Genomic DNA, 17,365 nt, shown 5'->3' with positions numbered 1-17,365 from the left:
TTGGGGCAGGTGATCCTACCTTCCTCCTGGATCGACCACCTTGTCCTGATGGAGGCAACAAAAGGTGGAGCAGTCCCTGGCAGAGTGGCACTGTGTCCATACACTTGTGCTGTTAACCATTATTGTGAGATTCCTGACTGAGATTGTCATGATTCTGAAGGGCTGAGACTGCAGGAATTAATTCTGTCTCATGAGAAGGAAAAAAAATCACATTAAAAGTGTAAAGAAATAGCCTTATTCACACAATCTGATTCACATGCTTCAAGATGGGAAAAAATCTTAGGGCAACAAACATAAAATGCTGAAAAATACTTGTAATTTAAAAAAATTAATTCTTCATAATAACAATACAAACTCTGAAGGTCTTTTTAATATATAGTTTTGAATTACTGGCTTGCCATAGTGGTCTTCTAAGGATGAACAACCTCTGATGATACCTAGAAACACATTTTTCTTGCAGACCTTGGTCCTAAATGTATTTTCCTTAGGCTCAACATTTTGGCAGCACTGACGTGATATGGAGCCAAGAGGTTTTCCATCAGTGAGACACACTTTTGCAGAAGATTTTAATACCAATCACCTTCACATTCACCTGTAATACAATAAATATTTAAAAGGCCTTTATTGACTTCAACTCACAGCGATTCTGAAAAATCAGCATTTTATTTGCTTAAAAATAATCGGTATATTCACAGACAGAATCATTTAAAATAAAAGCAAAATGGTAAGAAAAATAGTAGAAAATAAACAGTACTGAAAGACTGTTCTTTTGATGGAGCACCCAGACTATCACACTAGACAGACAAATGTACCAGTGACAACATCTTCAGACAGAGACCGTCATAAACAGCCGTGAGCTTTAAAATGTGTCTGTCCCTGATGAATCCGAATCTCCATGTGCACTGCTCAGGCTCTGTGTTTCATTCTCTGTGCTCGTGCCAGGCAGTTGCACTGACACCTTTGCTGCAGAAAGATGGGGGTTCAGATGTGGGGCAGCAGCCTCTCCTAAGAAAAAAAAGAGAGAAAAGGGAAACAAAAGTCATTGTTTGCTGTCTGTGACCAATGCCTGAACTCTACTGAAGTCATCTCCATATTCCATGGAAATGCAAGTACAAAACATCTTTGCTGTCCACAGTTCTGGGGCTGCTGCTTTAGCCATCAGAACTCCCCTCACCAGGTAACAAAGGGATGACTTTCTGTGACCATACAGAATCACAGAATGGTTTGGGTTGGAAGGGACCTCAAAGACCATCCAGTTCCAACCCCCTGCCATGGGCAGGGACACCTTTCACTATCCCAGGTTGCTCCAAGCCCCATCCAAACTGGCCTGGAACTCTGCCAGGGATGGAGCAGCCACAGCTTCTCTGGGCAACCTGTGCCAGGGCCTCAGCAGCCTCACAGTCCAGGATTTTTTTCTACTAACCTAAGCCTACTCTCTGTTAGTTTCAAGCCATTCCCCCTTGTCCTGTCAATCCATGCCCTTGTATAAAGCCCCTCTCCAGATTTCCTGTAGGCCCCCTTTAGGTACTGGAAGGACTGAGTTGTATTTACCCTGGATGTATTTACATACAGATACACCGTACATACACACACACACACACATATATATATATAATCTCCAGTAGATCCAGAATAATTTCAAATATCTATATTGCCATTTCTGGTGTTTTTGACAGCATTGAAATGGAATCCATAGATACAAACAGTATTTCTAAATTCAATCCACGTTTCTGTTTGTATCAAACCCTCAGAAAACATTCCTGTTGTTCAAGATCATGTATCTATATACCATCATCAACAGCAAAGCAATACCAGTTGTCTGGGAAGCCCTGGAAGGGTAGAAAACAACTGCAGCCAGACCCCAGAGAGGGATGGGAGAAGTGCCATGGGCAAAAGTTGTTGTATTTAGCCAAGGAAGCAGACAAGATGAATCAATTCATGGAGCAGGAACAGCAAGACATGGATCAGACTAGAGACAAAGAATGAAGGAACTCAGGAGAAATGGCATTGGGAGAATGGCACAACATTCACTCAACTACAGAAAGAGCATTTTGAGATTTCAGTTGTCCTGGGGACATTTAAGTGCAGTAGCTCCAAGCAAAACAAACATATCTGAGTCTGTGTACTGCAGCAAAGGCTGTCTTGGAGCTTGTTCTTACTCCAATAAGCTCCAACAATTCTCCCTTCCTCTGTGATAGACTTGGTAATTAAAACACTGTTTTCTCAATAAAACTAAAAAGTTAGGCTTTCTTTCACCACAGCTAATTATCTCCTGTGTCACTGAAGCAGTCATCTGCATTCCTCTGACTTGCAGCAGAGCACGCTTCCAATGGCTAATTAAAACAAAACCCCACTGCTAAAATAAAATAAAATTCCATCAGAGTTTTTCCCTGCTAGAACAGCAGCCAACAGCCTGGGAAGTCAAACATGAGCAAGGCCAAAGACAGTAAAGGCAAGACATGGAGCAACCTGTGCCAGCCCAGCCTCTTGCTATTCAGGAAGGCAGCAGGAGCACAAGAGCAATGGGTTTTTTCCACAGGGAATCAGCACATCACCTGGAGAAGGCTTTGGGGAGACCTTAGAGCAGCTTTCCAGTACCTAACAGTGCAATGCCCAAGGAAAACTGGGAAATCATCCTCTGCTAAAGCTCTCCAACACTAGATATGTAGTTTGATGCTTTCAAATCTTGACTTTGTTAATAATTTCCACAGTCATGTCACATTCCATGATGTCATTGTTTCAACAGCTGTTTTTGGGTTTGTAAAAAAAAAAAAAAAAAGAAAAAAAGAGGGAGGAAAAAAAGGAAGGAAAGAAAGAAAGAATGGAAGGAAAAAAAGAAAGTAATATTCCCTTATCCCAAGGCTCTGTCAGAACTTCTCAAGTCTTTGATTCTGGGAGTGTTAAAAGAAAGTATCATATTAGTCTGCATTCCTCCTAACACATACTCTAATATATTTTACAGATCTAGTCCAATTTTACGATAGGTATAAAATGCTAAAAGACAGAAAAAAATAAAAAGAATAATTCCATCTACTTGCTCAACAGAAAAATTACCAGGTCCTGAGCTATCAAAATATCCTTGAATTTAAAAATACCCAAAGTCAACATTGCTCTTTTTTAAAAGACAGAAATCTGAAGTCTTCGACTTTGTTAAATTCACGCAGAAAATACAATATATGGATTTTCAGCATTTGGATTGTGAAAAAACTGTGGATATCATATTTCAGCTAGATGGCAGATTCTGCTCCATGACTGTAACTTCCCAGGATAGAAAGCTGTTAGTCCTGAAACTCTGCATTGGCCCAAAAAATACAACTACCAAGTTACTCTCACATGTGCTTTAGCATTATTACCTTTTGCTGAGTGCAACCTCGTGCATGCACAGTGCATAAAACACATTATATACACATATAGGGAGGGGTGTGGGAATAAAGACACAAATAGAGGCAGGCTGGTTTAAATACTTGTATAGCCCCTGGTCTGCTCCTTCTTTAATAATGTGATATTCCATTTTATGTCTTTCCCTCATCAGAAAACAGCTCATAACCAATATTAAGATGGTTTCCTCTTTAACACAGAGTTTCTTACCAGCACAAATATGCAAAAGGCAGTGGTTAAAATCTTTTGATATGCCATAAAAATGGAAATGAAATTTTTTTTTCCATTACAAGGCAGGAAAGGGCAGGCAGGCAGGTAATCTTCGTGGCTTTTTCCCCCCCTTTTTAGAGGCTCTGGGAGTACTCAGTGCAATTTTGCAATCATGTAGTTAGGTATATTTATAAAAATTTTCCTTGTTAAAATCCAATAAATGGAGCATGTGACCTTAGGTGACCTCCTGTTTTCCAAATTCATTGTCACCATCTAATAGAATAACTTCATATAAACTGTGAAAACTGACACTCTTGGTAAGAGTGTGAGAGTCCTTGGCTGGTAGAAACTCACCAGTGACTGAAAACATCTTAGTGACCCACTGATGGAAAAGGTCACATTTCAGATCAGAGATTTTTCCAGTTCTTGGCACTCTGTAACAAATTCATGTACAGTGCTAAATTTCCAGACCTTTGTTTAACAGAAGCATAAAAATTAATGGAGTGTCAACCATCCAGTGACCTGTGAAGGGAGTTTTTCTCTAAGAGGTACTGTCACACACAGAATGTGCCATCTACAAAATGTGTCATGAGTGTGTGCCAAAGGAAAAAGGAATTAACCACACTGAAGGGAGGTTTGGTTACTAACACCATATGGCAACAGTAAGAACAACAAAAAAAACCCGTTTAAATCTTTCTTTTTAGATTTTTCTATTTGGCAAAATAAGAAGACTAAACAAGTCTGACTTTTAAGCCAAATGAAAACCATGTGCTTTAACTCCTCCCACTGGGTGTCCATATATTAAATAAAACTATTTTAAATCTATCTGGGGATGAAACAGAGCCATATCTTATAAGTGAAAAGTGCAATCATGGAATGGTTTGGGTTGGAAGGGACCTCAAAGCTCATCCAGTTCCAATCCCCTGGCATGGTTAGGGACACCTTCCACTATCCCAGGCTGCCCCAAGCATCCAGCCTGGCCTGGAGCACTGCCAGGGATCCAGGGGCAGCCACAGCTTCTGTGGGCAGCCTGGGCCAGTGTCCCACCACCCTCACAATCCAGAATCTTCTTCTGATATCTGATCTAAACCTCCTCTCCTTTGTAGCCATTCCTCCTTGTCCTGTCTCTCCATGCCCCACTAAGTCATCTCTCCCCACCAGGACAAATAGAGAAGGAGCTGAAGGATCAGGACCCAGGTTGTTTTTCAGTGTAAAACCAGAACCATAATTAGTGTAATTACCTACATATTACTTCCTAAAATTTCAAAACAATCCTCCCTCTACTCCCCAACTGAAGCAGCTCACTTCAAGAGCAAGAATAAACTTCCAAGACTGTAAAAACAACTCCAGTGCAACTCTCATTCCTTTAATAGTAGGGGCTGATAGGAATTGCTTGTTTCTTCTTCTTCCAGATTCCAGCTGCTTCACTGTGTTTATTCCTGACTTCAAAGTTTCAAACACTGTCCTGTCCCAACAAATAACTTCCTCCAGATGGCATTAGCTCAAGTGCTCTGAGCACTGGGATAGCACAGCACCTGCAGATCTAACTCAGCATCTTAAAATCTTCATTGAAGGTGCCTCTTTTATTTTTTCCTGTCATTCCCCCATTTTGCTTTTTCCTACATAAAAAGATTTACATCTGGCATATAGTTACAAAGACCATTAGCAGGAAACAGAGTTGTCAGAAATTCTTTACACTATTGACTAAACTAAAGTAGAAGAATAAATGTCTACAGGCTCAAAGGTAAAAGAACCACTGTTAGTATAATGATTTTATAGAATTATGGAATGGTTTGGGTTGGAAGGGACCTCAAAGCTCATCCAGTTCCAACCCTTCCACTATCCCAGGTTGCTCCAAGCTCCATCTAGCCTGGCCTGGAACATTTCCAGGGATGAGGTGGCCACAACTTCTCTGGGCAGCCTGTGCCAGGGCCTCACCACCCTCACAGGGAAGAATTTTTTCCTAAGATCTCACCTAACCCTGCCATTTGTCACTGGGGAAGCCATTCCCCCTTGTCCTGTCCCTCCATCCCTTGTCCCAAGTCCCTCTCCAGCTCTCTTGAAGCCTCTTTAGGCACTGGCAGGGGCTCTGAGGTCTCCCTGGAGTCTTCTCTTCTCCAGGATGAACATCCCCAGCTCTCTCAGCCTGTCAGTCTCTCTTATCTGCTCCTCAGCTCTCCTCTCTTATCTGTTCCTCTCTTTCCTCCTCTCTCAGCCTCTCCTATGTGCTCCTTTTACCTGTAAATAAACCTGTGAGGTACCTATTTGTGCCAATATGTGTCTTGTCCTTCTCTCCATGGGTTTCTGTGTGGAACCACACAGAAATTCACTCACTTTCATACATGGTTGTACAGGCAAGTTACCAAGTAGAGCAACGCAAGAAGTGGCATTTTTGGCAAAATCAAAATTATTCCAGGCTTGCTGGGCTAACACATACTGATAAGAAATATCCATATTTTGATGTAAGTAACTCTGAAGGCTGCACTGAAAAGAGAAATTACACTGCAATGTCAGTCAAGCTACTAATTATAATGATATTTAGCATTTCCAGTTCAGAGTCATATTTAGCTGTATTATGCATATTGGCTATTAATGTTTCTGGAATTTATTGGCTTATGAAGTTGAAAGTGGGTAAGTTCTAGAACTAATCACATGGCTTTAAGATGGAAAAGTATACAATCTTCTCAGGAATTAGCAGGACCATTAACAGGTTCTCAAATAATCCAGTTTTTTTGGCCAAAGTTATTCTCCATTCATTAGAAATGACAGTTCCTCCTCCAGAGCTTTTCTTGTTGTGGCCCCTTTGAATCCATGGGTTTATTCAGGTTATTGTGGAGAAGTTGGCCTTTCTCAGCTCCGCCAGAAATGTGCTTTTCAGGGCAGGGACTCTCCTCTCGTTGTGTGAATGCTTTGCCAAGCATTACCTGGCTGCAGGTGAGAGCTCTGCCTTCCACTGGGACAGAAACACAGACAGCAAGAACAAGATGTCCTGCAAATCACTGCAGTTCTCTTTTTGTAGCTCCAACCCAGACTGCCCCAACTTAGCTGTTCCATGACAAACAGCAAAGGCTCGAGGCAAAACAAGGCCAAATTTCTAGGGCTGAGTTACATGAAAGGGGTACATTGACAATTAAAACACTTGAGTTGTTTTACAGAAATGGACAGACATCTGTAGGACTCGAGCCAAAAAATGTCTGGATTTAAAAGCACGAGTCTACCACTGGAGCTGAAAAAACACAGTTTCATTCTCAAAGGCTGCAGCCAACTCATAAACTTCCCATAAGTGGGCCACAGACACCAGTGGAGACAGAAAACTATACAGTGTGAGTTCAGTTCAAGTTTTGACCTAAACTTGGCAAATTCCTCCTTCCCCCTGGTGTCATGTATAGACAAAACCCCTGCACACAAGCACACAGAAAATAAACACTTGTGTACACACACTGTGCTTTTGCTGTTTGTTTGTGTAACCCCCAATGTATAGCCAGCATATAAATATTTGCAAAAAGAAAATAAATGCAGGTCCCCAGCCAGTAAAGCAGGGTGGGGCCAGGCTCAGCAACTAACAAATATTTCAAAGCAGAATATTTGAAAATGGTTTCTTCCTCCTCTCAAGTCGGAGTTCAAGGTTCAGTGGTTTTCCTAAACACTAGATTCCCACCAATAGCAATACGAAACAGAACAAAACCTAGAAATGCATTAAATAAACTAGAACCAGATTTTTCAAAATCCTAACACGGAGACCGGTAGGGAAGGGCAGACAGAAAGCAGCTCCAAAAACATCTAGAAATGAGATTGCAGAGTTTACTAAATAAATATTTCCTTTTGGTGTCTAAAATCTACTCTGCTCCTTTAGATCTGGCATCTTTTACTCTGTAGAATCTCTCACTGCTTAACAAATTTGTTCCCAGGCCACATCTCTTGCTGCTGTTTCCCACCAAATCCCTTCCAAAAGATGTGTAATGATCTTTCCAAATAGCTATGATAATTATTAATACTAAGAAGAAATATTAAAAACTAATTTGATTTTTCCATACAGATGGCTGTGATTTTTGGATGTGCAGTTGGCTCAAAACAAACAGTTTTCCTTAACGTTTAAGCTCTGCTGTTTCTAGGCTGCAACCATTTTTCTGAGGAAAACTGAGATGAGGCTCTGTGGTAAATACTGAAGCAGTAGCTTTTATTTCAGAATAAAAAAAGGAGAAGGAGTTGGTTCCTTACTGGTCTAGAGTCTTTGAAAAACCACCAGGAAAACGTGTATCTTGTGCAAGGGCTGGGGGGAGGAGTAATCCCTAAATCCACAAGAGATAACCTAGGTAAACAGCTGGTGGAATCAGGAGAATCTGACAAGTGATAATTAAAAAACTGCAGATCTAATTGTGTAATTAATATTTTACTTATTCAGTAAAACTAAATATAACCTACATACCATTTTTCCCCTAATTTTATGCAAAATCTAACCAGCAAGTGGACAGGAAAGTTATTTCAAAAACGTATTTGTTTAATATATATTTGCTCTATTATTCACACCTTCATGTTTGGGGCTCCAAAAGACATTTTAATGCCTGTATCTGAAACAAAATAAAGAAGCTAAAAAAGAAGGCACTCAAATGATCAATCATGGGAATTCACACTTAATTCTAAGATAAAGTTCTGCTGAATTCCCTTAGGATGCAGAGTCAGTCAGTGCAAACCCAGCAGTAGGACTGGTTCCACTGAGACCTCATATCTTAATGATATTAATTGCAGCAATATTGCCTCCAGCTTATCTGCATCGTGCCACAAGTGCCAGACATAACATCATTCACAACCTACTTGGGGAGTGGCAAGGAAAAGAAATAAAAATCAAAGCATCTTTTTAATTCTTAGAAGTTACATGGCCTCCTTTTATTGAAAAAAATAATGCAAAGATATTTTACACGAATAATTAAAGTTGAGCAACTGAAGTCAAGTGATGTTTCACCATCAATTAAGGTCTGAAAATTAACATCTTCCCAGCTCACAGTTAAAATGCAGATGGGTGTCCCTGTGAGGCTGGGGATGTTCCATCCCTGGAAATGTCCAAGGCCAGGTTGGATCTTGAAGCAACCTGGGCTAGTGGAAGGTGTCTTTGCCCATGGCAGGGGTTGGAACTGGATAATTCCAAGCACTGCTCACTGTCCAGCCCTGCAAGCTCCCCAGATATAAAATATCCCAAAAAATCCTTAGGAATCTCGGAGAACAAGTTTCAGTGAATCTGTGTTAGAGATTCTACCACTACTTTCTACCACTAAAGGTGCAGTGAGAGACCTTGAAGAGTTCTCCCTCAAACAGACAAGAGGATTTCCTGGGCAAGGAGGTTTTATCCCCTCCAGCCACGGCAGCAATCTGCATCCAGATTTGAGTGAAAGTTAGGGAATGGGAGTCAGAAAGAAAAGAGAAAACTTTCTGCCTCAAGGGCAGTGCTGCAGGGCAGAATTTTCTCACTGCAAGTCACTCCTCACATATAACAGTCACTAAATGCATTCATATAATAAAAAATTAAGTAAGGTATACTTGGTATTTAAAAAAACTTCAAATAACAAGTGTTTTTCTAGACGACCACAAACAAAGCAGCCTTATTTCTCTACTCTGAATACTTAAATATTCACATGATCCTGTGCATTTGTTTTGATGATTTTCACTGACAAAGTCATGGGATTCCCCATATGGAAACTGTTTGCCAAGACTCCCATTACTGTACTACCATTACAATGACCTGGCATATTAAAATGCTTATACCTACAGCACAATTATTCAAAATGTTGGTAATTACATCTTTTCAAAAGAAGATGATGAACGTTTTCCCCAGGAACAAAATGAAACAAGACGGAACAAAGCCAGCCCTACACAGTTAGCATTTTCCAATGGTCACTCTAAATAAAACATCTCTACAGACATTTCTAGCACACGAATAAACAGACTTATTTAAAAAATAGATATTTTCCAGCCTTTAGTTTAGCAGCAGAAGGTGTTCACTAAAGGTCTTACCATTTGTGGATATCAATGACCTTTGGAAAATATATAGGAATAAGCAGTTCTAGGAAGCTTAGAGAGGCCAACAACTTTTCTGTTAGCTCAGAAAGGGGATTGCAGCAACCTGAATAAGTAAGCACATGTTCAAATAAGGAAAACATTAAATGTCTTTACTGGAAGATTTGGGAGCTCACTGTTAGAGAAGTATAAAATCCTTTAGGTTGGAAAACACTTCCAATACCATCAAGTCCAACCATTAACCCACCATCACCATGTTCCCAAGTGCCACAGCCAACACATTTTTGGAGCCCTTTCAAGGATGGTGATTCCACCATTCCCCTGAGCAGCCTGTTCCAATGCCTGACCTCCCTTTCAGTGAAGAAATTTTTCATAATATCCAATCTAAACCTCCCTTGGGGCAACTTGAGACCATTTCAGACCTCTGGTCCTGTCTGTGTCCAGACTGTATTTTGACCTGCTCTTGAAATGAGCACCCAGTGTGATGACAAGTAACTCTGCCTTCACAATCTAATGTCTGGGACCAGAAACTTGGAAAGGTCTGAGAGTAAACAGATGATTTTATCTTGTGCTATTTTAAAGTTTGTTAAAATCTAAAACGATTAAACTTTGTGCAATAGAGATAAGCATTCCTCCTTGTAAAACAAAACAAAAAAAAAAATACAAAACCTTGGCCTGTTACATGGGAAAGAGTAAAACCAAAATTCCTTTGCAATAGTTGGGTGAATTCTGATTTAGAATCTGAACTCTAAACCAGTAGAATAAATGAGCTGGAGAAAGGTATTTCTCTACATTTATGTTGCATATTAAGCACAGTGCACCACCTTCTCAACTCTCTCTTAGACACACCAGTGATTTTAATACAACACCTCCTCCATCTCTGCTAAGTGGAATAAAACACAGGGAGAACTCCCATTAACACTGTGCCTCTTGAAGGATCCACTGCCCATGAACAGCTCCCCAGCAGCACCAGAGAAACCAACAACTCCCTTCGAGCTGCTGCCAAGCAGGGCCTTGAACAGAGCCCTTGACATCAGGTTTGCATCTGAGCAAATGCTCTTTGCCTCTGAAGCTGCAGCCACAAGCACACAAATTGAAATTTGGGATGCTGGCTGCACCAGCTTGCTGCAGGAAGCACTGCAGCTCTTTGACTCTTCCCAGTTCAAGCTCTTGGTGCCAAAACTGGTGAGCACCCAGTTCATCCACAGCTTCAGTGCTTTGGGCCATGAGTAGGATTAATAGAGTTTTAGGCAGCCTGAGGGAAAATAATTTATCAGTTCCCTGAGTTTAAATATTCCTGGCCAAAATACAGGGAAATCTGTGCTGCAAAGGAGCAAATATGGAAATCCAACTCACATGTGTGAGAGCAGAGTGTGGGCTCTGCCTGGTGATGGACATGACTTGGAATCATCCAACCACTGAGGCTGGAAAAGACCTCTGAGGTGAAAGGCACAAACCCGGCTCTGTGCATCACCACAGAACACACACACACCTGAATTTAGGAGCTGTTCACAGGAACAGCAATGACACAAAGCTCCTCAGGAAAGCAGCTTTTGCAAACCCTCCACACACCTGACAATGACACAGAGCCAATTATTCAGCACAATCCTGATCTGACATGATGACACCCAGTGTGTGCCAGCAGGAAAAGCACAATGGTAAAGGAAGTCTTATCTCGTGTGCCTCATGGAATTTAATGGCTCCCCAGTATGTTACCTGAAGCAAATTCATTCACATTATACACACAATACACTCCCAAGTTCAGCAACACTTTCTCTGCAAGTATCAGATAAAGCAATCTATTTTCTGGCAGTTTCTTGCACATGCTACAATAAGACCAGAATTTTAAGAAACATTATCCGTTATTTTCTTTTTTTTTTTTCTTTCCGCCTCTTAAATATCAGGGAAGAATTGAGTTTGGAATATACTTAAAATTCAATACATCTCCAAGTTGGGGAATATGTTTTCCCTCGTCATTACTCTGTCACTGAGCATTATGCTGCCTACACAAGAGCAGGAGAGAACAAATGCTTAAAGATCATCTTTCTTTACACACAACATTTAAATGTCACTGTTATTTGATGCAATATTGGGGTTTTTTTTAAACTTGGAAGGAGAGAAGACACATGTTGCAAGATCTCTTGCAACAGGATTGTCTCCTGCAATGTTGGAAGCCAAGAAAGGGTCTGGATCATGCCTGGGGCCTCTCTCACTAATTCTGCAATGTAAATTGCAATGTAGTTTTAACTCTATTATTACAGAGTTCTCCAATCCTTCCCTATTCCTTCAGATGAGAAGTAAACAGGGTAATGCAGACTCATTGTGCATTGCTCTGTATTTTTACAGAGTGCTTGGAAAGGGAGCAGCAGTGTATCCAAGGTGTACTTTATTCACACAACCTACATTTATCACATGCAGAAAGTTTCCTGGAAACCTATTCTAAATCTGATAAGAAAAATCCTCATTAAGAATCATTTGCTTGTTTAATTTTCACTTATTGGGCTTTAATGTACCATAAAAGTAGTAACAACAGTGCCTTAACTAAATTCTGCTTGTCTTGTATTCATTAATTTCAGAACAACACAAAACTGCCTGTAGATACAGGAAGCTGCTGGAAAATAAAAAGGAACCAATCACATAAACTCAAAGGAGAGCATTTTTTTATTTTTTTTTCTGGAACACGGAGTTCAACAAAAATGTATTCTGTTCACTGTACACACGACACCAGTGGGAATAAGAGCCAGTTCAAGTTCTAAGTTACCATTACTTGGGTAATGGCTTCAAGCTGCAAGGCACAGCTGTACAGCCCCAGCCAGACAGGCTATCACAGCAATGCTTTGATAGCATGGGGCCCTTAAGTGTCAGGATATAGAAAAGGCAGCAGTTGTTGGCTGTGAAAACAGTCTGATACAAACCAGATGGGGACTCACTTGATGGGCAACACAAAGGAAAACAATTGGCTCATTCAACAAAGTCAGGCCACTGCCCCAGAGAATTAACAGAAGACAATAACAGTCAACCAGAGTTGATGCAAACAAGAAACAGCCATGTGGTTACGGTTTAAGGAATTGTTTGTCCTCAGACTAAACATAAAGTTTTGATTTCTAATTCTCATATTCATTAATTTCAGTCTCGTTTACAAGCCCCTTCTTCCTCCAAAGTCTTCCGTGTAATTCATTTATGTAGCACCAGCCTTCACACACCTACTTAAACAAGAAAAAAAAAATCTATGACAAAGGCAGCTATATTAATCTAATGTTTCCTGAGGAATGCCAAGACCACAGACAACTTTCTGAACTGCGGCAGAACAACATTACAGATACACAGAATGTTATTAGACACATTTGCATGCGTATGGCAACATATTTACTGATTCTTTTTGATTTGAAATGCATAAAGCCCACAAGGTCACATGCTGGGTTACCAAAGTACAGATGTCCTCCAGTTTTGTGAAGAGTTCTTCTGGTTTCTTACTTAGGGTTTTTTTAAAGCAAACTTCAGATCAATTATGTTGCCACATAACAGTTTTGTCAGGCTACAGTAAAAAAAATCTATTAAAATAACTATTACCAAAACTTTTTCTGAAGCAATCAAAAATTTAAAAACTGGCTATTTCAGCCATAACTCCAAAAATCCCCAGTCCACTCATTTTTAGAAGCTTGTAGAAGATTATGGTCCAAAATCTTAATTGCTCTTGCTGTTTTATTACAGGAAATATGAAAGTGACATGTGCAAAGGTATTTTGATTACAAATTACTTACAGAGATTGCACAATAACTCAGACCTCTAAGGGCCTTCTGCAATTTCACTCCCAGACTGAAAACATCTGAACTTTCTTTTCATATACTTCAAACTATTCCCTCTGGCAGGCTCTGCACGGTGGAGCTCCACACGAGTGTGAGTGCCTGGATGGCACCACAGAGCTGGATAGCCAAGCAAGGTCCTGGACATGGAGATGTCCTGGACACCTTGTGAAATCAGTGTCAGCTTCAGCACACCACCACACATCACAGGATGATGAAACAGAATGGTTTGGGGTGGAAGTGACCTAAAAAAAAAATCCAGGTGCACCCCTGCCATGGGCAGGGACAACTTCCACTGTCCCAGGTTGCTCCAAGATCCATCCAACCTTGCCCTGAACACTTCTAGGGATGGAGAAGCCACAGCTTCTGTGGGCAACCTGTGCCAGGGCCTCAGCACCCTCACAGGCAAGCACTTTTTTCCTAAATCTAATCTAAGCCCACTCTGAATATTTAGTTCTCATTTAACAGGCTGACTCTGTATTGACAGAGGAATGGAGTTTGTCCTTCAACAAAGTGAAAAAACCCTCTCTGAATTAATGAATCAGAGAGTCAGAATCATCCTCTTAAGTGGTTCTAGCCTTCAGCTGCTGTGGTTCTCCAGCCTGTGGCCATGGCTTCACTTCAAAAACAGGCCAAAAGGCAGCCTTGGCTGCATTCAAACCAAACCACCACATAGTGTAGGTAGAAAAACCAGGTTTTACTTCAGTTTCCTGCCATAAGCACAGAGCCAAACCCCCGGCAAAGCCATTGTGTGCTGCACTCTCTCCGAGCTCAAACATCTCCCCGGCAGAACCGCGGGGTTGACTTCCAAAAGAGCAGCCAAATTCTTGAAACCTCCACTGCAGGGCTGGGCTGTCACATCGTAGCAGAGAAGACTTTGCCTGCAGTGCTGCTATTACTCATTTTTCACATCATACATATCGAGGTCAGACCACATTTTCTAGGTGCAGCTGAAATTTTGGGTTGAGTCTCTCCGTTAGGTCGTTACTAGAAAACGACGAGCCTTAGGAACAGAACAGCCTTTATTTATCAAGCCTTAACCTCAGAGATACTGGCAGTCGTAGGCTTGCATTAAAAGCAGATGAGAGAGGAGCAGAAACCTCTTTAAATCCCAGGTCTGCCTGCACAGGCAAAGCCCAATTGCTCTTGTAAAAAAAGGTTTTTTGGCCATGGTCCGTCGGAGAACTCCTGACATAAAGGCCAGCTGGAGCAGGGGGAGGCAAGGCTGCCAGGCTTCCTCAAAGTGAGGATTCCAACAGGAAACTGCTTCCCCCTTTCTCTTCTCTCTCTTTTTTTATTTTTTTTTTTAATCAGGAAGGAAGATTCATCTTGAGAAACAAGCATTCCCTGTGTAATCTCCCTGCTTGGCTGTCTCTAGAAGAAGGTCCAATTACTGAAATATAAGCAACATGCACTTCTGAGAAGTCAGTTGTGTTTTGCACTGTAACTCAAACTAGTAAATATTTCCCATTTATAATTCTGATTTACGTAACGGGGCACAATGGCAGCTGTTAAGTAAATTAAACAATTTTCTCAAGATGTGTAATTTTGGTTTCAGGATTATAAAAGCTCACTAAAAGAAAAAAAAAAAAGTCAGAAATTAGGCAATTTGCAACAAATTCTGTGCCTTTTTACTTCTACTTTAGATACAATGGCCTGACAAGGACAGGCACTGCAGCTGTTTTACTGTCTTTAAACAAACACAGCTCTTGCCTAACTCTTGCAAAATGTACAGTGCCTAAAACAAGGTCATGATATGCAACCCTGAGATTATTACTTTACTTTAAAAACCTGAGTTAGGATGGAGAGCAGAAGATCATCCTAGTAAGTATAACCTGCCTTGATTGGCTAATTTTAAGCCAAAACATAAACATAATTCTACCAGACCCAGAAAAGGTGAGACAAATTTTCATTGTTCACATATTCACATGTTGATTATTTATGAATTTGTATTAAAAATACATGCCTATATGACATTAAAAAACAAAGAGTTAACGGGAAGGTAAAGTCATGCTGTACACAAAGAGAAACAGTTACTTCCCCGCAGCCAAAGCACTGGGGGAAAAAAAATGCATTTCACAGACCTGCTCCATATTTTGTGTCACACTCAACAACTTTCACTCAGGTTGTTCAGAACTGTGCTTAAAACCAGCTCTTCTTTCTTTAAAAGCAAAACATAAGTTTTAGATTAGAGCAGAATGGCAACGCATACAAAGGTTCTAAATCTAAATTAAGTTTTTCTAGGTGTAGGGGTTATTATTTTCTCCCCTGAATGACAGCACTCGTGATAAAAACCAGAACACAGTAGTCCACAGACAAAATTTAACCCATCTCCATCATTTACTACTGTTCCTTACAAATGCAGTCTCATTTGCAAGCAGTATTTCAGAGATGAGGATTTGTTGTACTTCACTTACAGAATTGGTTGTATGGAAGATGAAGAGGGTTTTACTCCAGCTTTACATTAGGACAAGTTATTCCACACTGTTACAAAACCCAGCCTCATATGCAGCCTCAGCACTGAGCAACAGGTCATGCATGACAACTTTAATCTTCACCCACCAGTCCTTACCCTATTTTTTAACAAGAATGCTACTTTGGCAGCCTGCATTTCTCAAAATCAGCATGTTATCAAAGAGAAGCATTACCATTATTTACACAGCGTTCTTCATTTGGAAGACATCCTAGATAACATTTACTCCACGCTGTTGCATTATTTAAAAATTTCATGGGCTTCTATTCTTAAGAAATTAATCCTGTGGGCACAGAAAACCTATATTTATATTTAATTATAGGCAATCTTTGTATCACTGTATTGAGAAGGTGGAGCTGGACAAACCTGGCTTCTCTTTGGTGCATGAAGTCAAAGGTCTGTTTACTCCTAAAGTATCTAGAAAAATAAGTAAATAAAGTACCTAGCAGCAACACTGGTCACCAGCATGAAAACTGCCTAAGTCAAGCCCTTTGACAATATAATAAGCACTAGAATTTTAAAAATACAATTTGATTGTGGATACAAATCATCTAACTACCCAGCTTTATTGGCCACTTTGGTTTTCTTCATAACTTTACAGCTAGGCCTTGCTTCTCCTAGCAGTATAAAAATTTACAAAGCATTAAAAAAGAAAAACAAAAAAGTTTATCATCTGAGAATGACAGCTTTTGTGAATCCCCAGTCTCCTTTGTAAAAGAGGTCTGGGGGCTGATAGTCAGAATTTATGAGTTATTCATCACTCTCCTCATACACACTCTTGTCTCAGGGATTTCCCTCCCACCCAGCCACTCCCCACACTAACAGCTGGCTCCTTCCAGGTTTCATGTAGTGCTTAAAAAAGCTGAATTGAGAGCAATTTAAGAACAGGTAAAGCTGAAGGGAGTCCAGCTGCCTCTGCCCAGGGCTCAGCAAACCCATCACAGCGGGGAGAGCAGAAGCTGCTCCTTCTGTTGTGCTGCTCTCAGACTTGCATGAGCCACTGAATTATAAAAGGCAACATCTGCCTTCCCTGCCAACCAGAAAGATATAACAAACTCAGCACATGCTGAAGACATAAAGCCTGCATTTCTCCTATCACAGTGCTATATATGTTTCTCCAAGTTGAAATATGTGTTTGTAATACTCCTTGTCTTCACCTGTCACCAAACAGTATCCAGGCAATGTGTTGCCAGCACCCAACAGCATCAAGACTTCCTGCCCTGATACTGATGCTTTTTATAAAAGAAATGGAAAAGAAAATAAAGGGAGATAAGAGACCTACTTAAATGACTGTTAATCCAAGTCAGGATGGTCATCCTAGGAGATCCTATGGTGCATCTGCCAACTGAACTAACCCAGTGGGCAGCAGGTCTACCTGAGACCTGGAATGGTTCCTGCCTCCAGCTCAGCTGGCACTGCTGTACCAGGCTGTAAACAGAGAGTGACTGAGCAGGGTAAATAGATCTTATTCAGGAAACTGCCCTTGTAGGCT

At 40.7% G+C, this 17,365-nt stretch overlaps 1 protein-coding gene across 5 annotated transcripts in view; it reads right to left on the bottom strand.

Moving 5' to 3' along the window:
* Window positions 1-644: 644 nt before the first annotated feature.
* Window positions 645-17,365, bottom strand: part of KIAA0586 (KIAA0586 ortholog) — a 67,212-nt gene continuing 50,491 nt past the window's right edge. For all 5 annotated transcript variants that reach the window (XM_085061051.1, XM_085061056.1, XM_085061052.1 and 2 more), the window contains one exon: window positions 645-1,005. In XM_085061051.1, coding sequence (XP_084917177.1) covers window positions 860-1,005 — 146 coding nt within the window. In that variant the 3' untranslated portion in view covers window positions 645-859. The remainder of the gene's footprint in view (window positions 1,006-17,365) is intronic.

The sequence above is a fragment of the Lichenostomus cassidix genome, chromosome 5 (assembly GCF_008360975.1).
Source record: "Lichenostomus cassidix isolate B80296 chromosome 5, HeHo_3.0, whole genome shotgun sequence".
Classification (NCBI taxonomy): Eukaryota; Metazoa; Chordata; class Aves; order Passeriformes; family Meliphagidae; genus Lichenostomus; species Lichenostomus cassidix.
The sequence above is the reverse complement of the archived record's forward strand: the minus strand, read 5'-3'. Positions and strand labels throughout refer to the sequence as shown.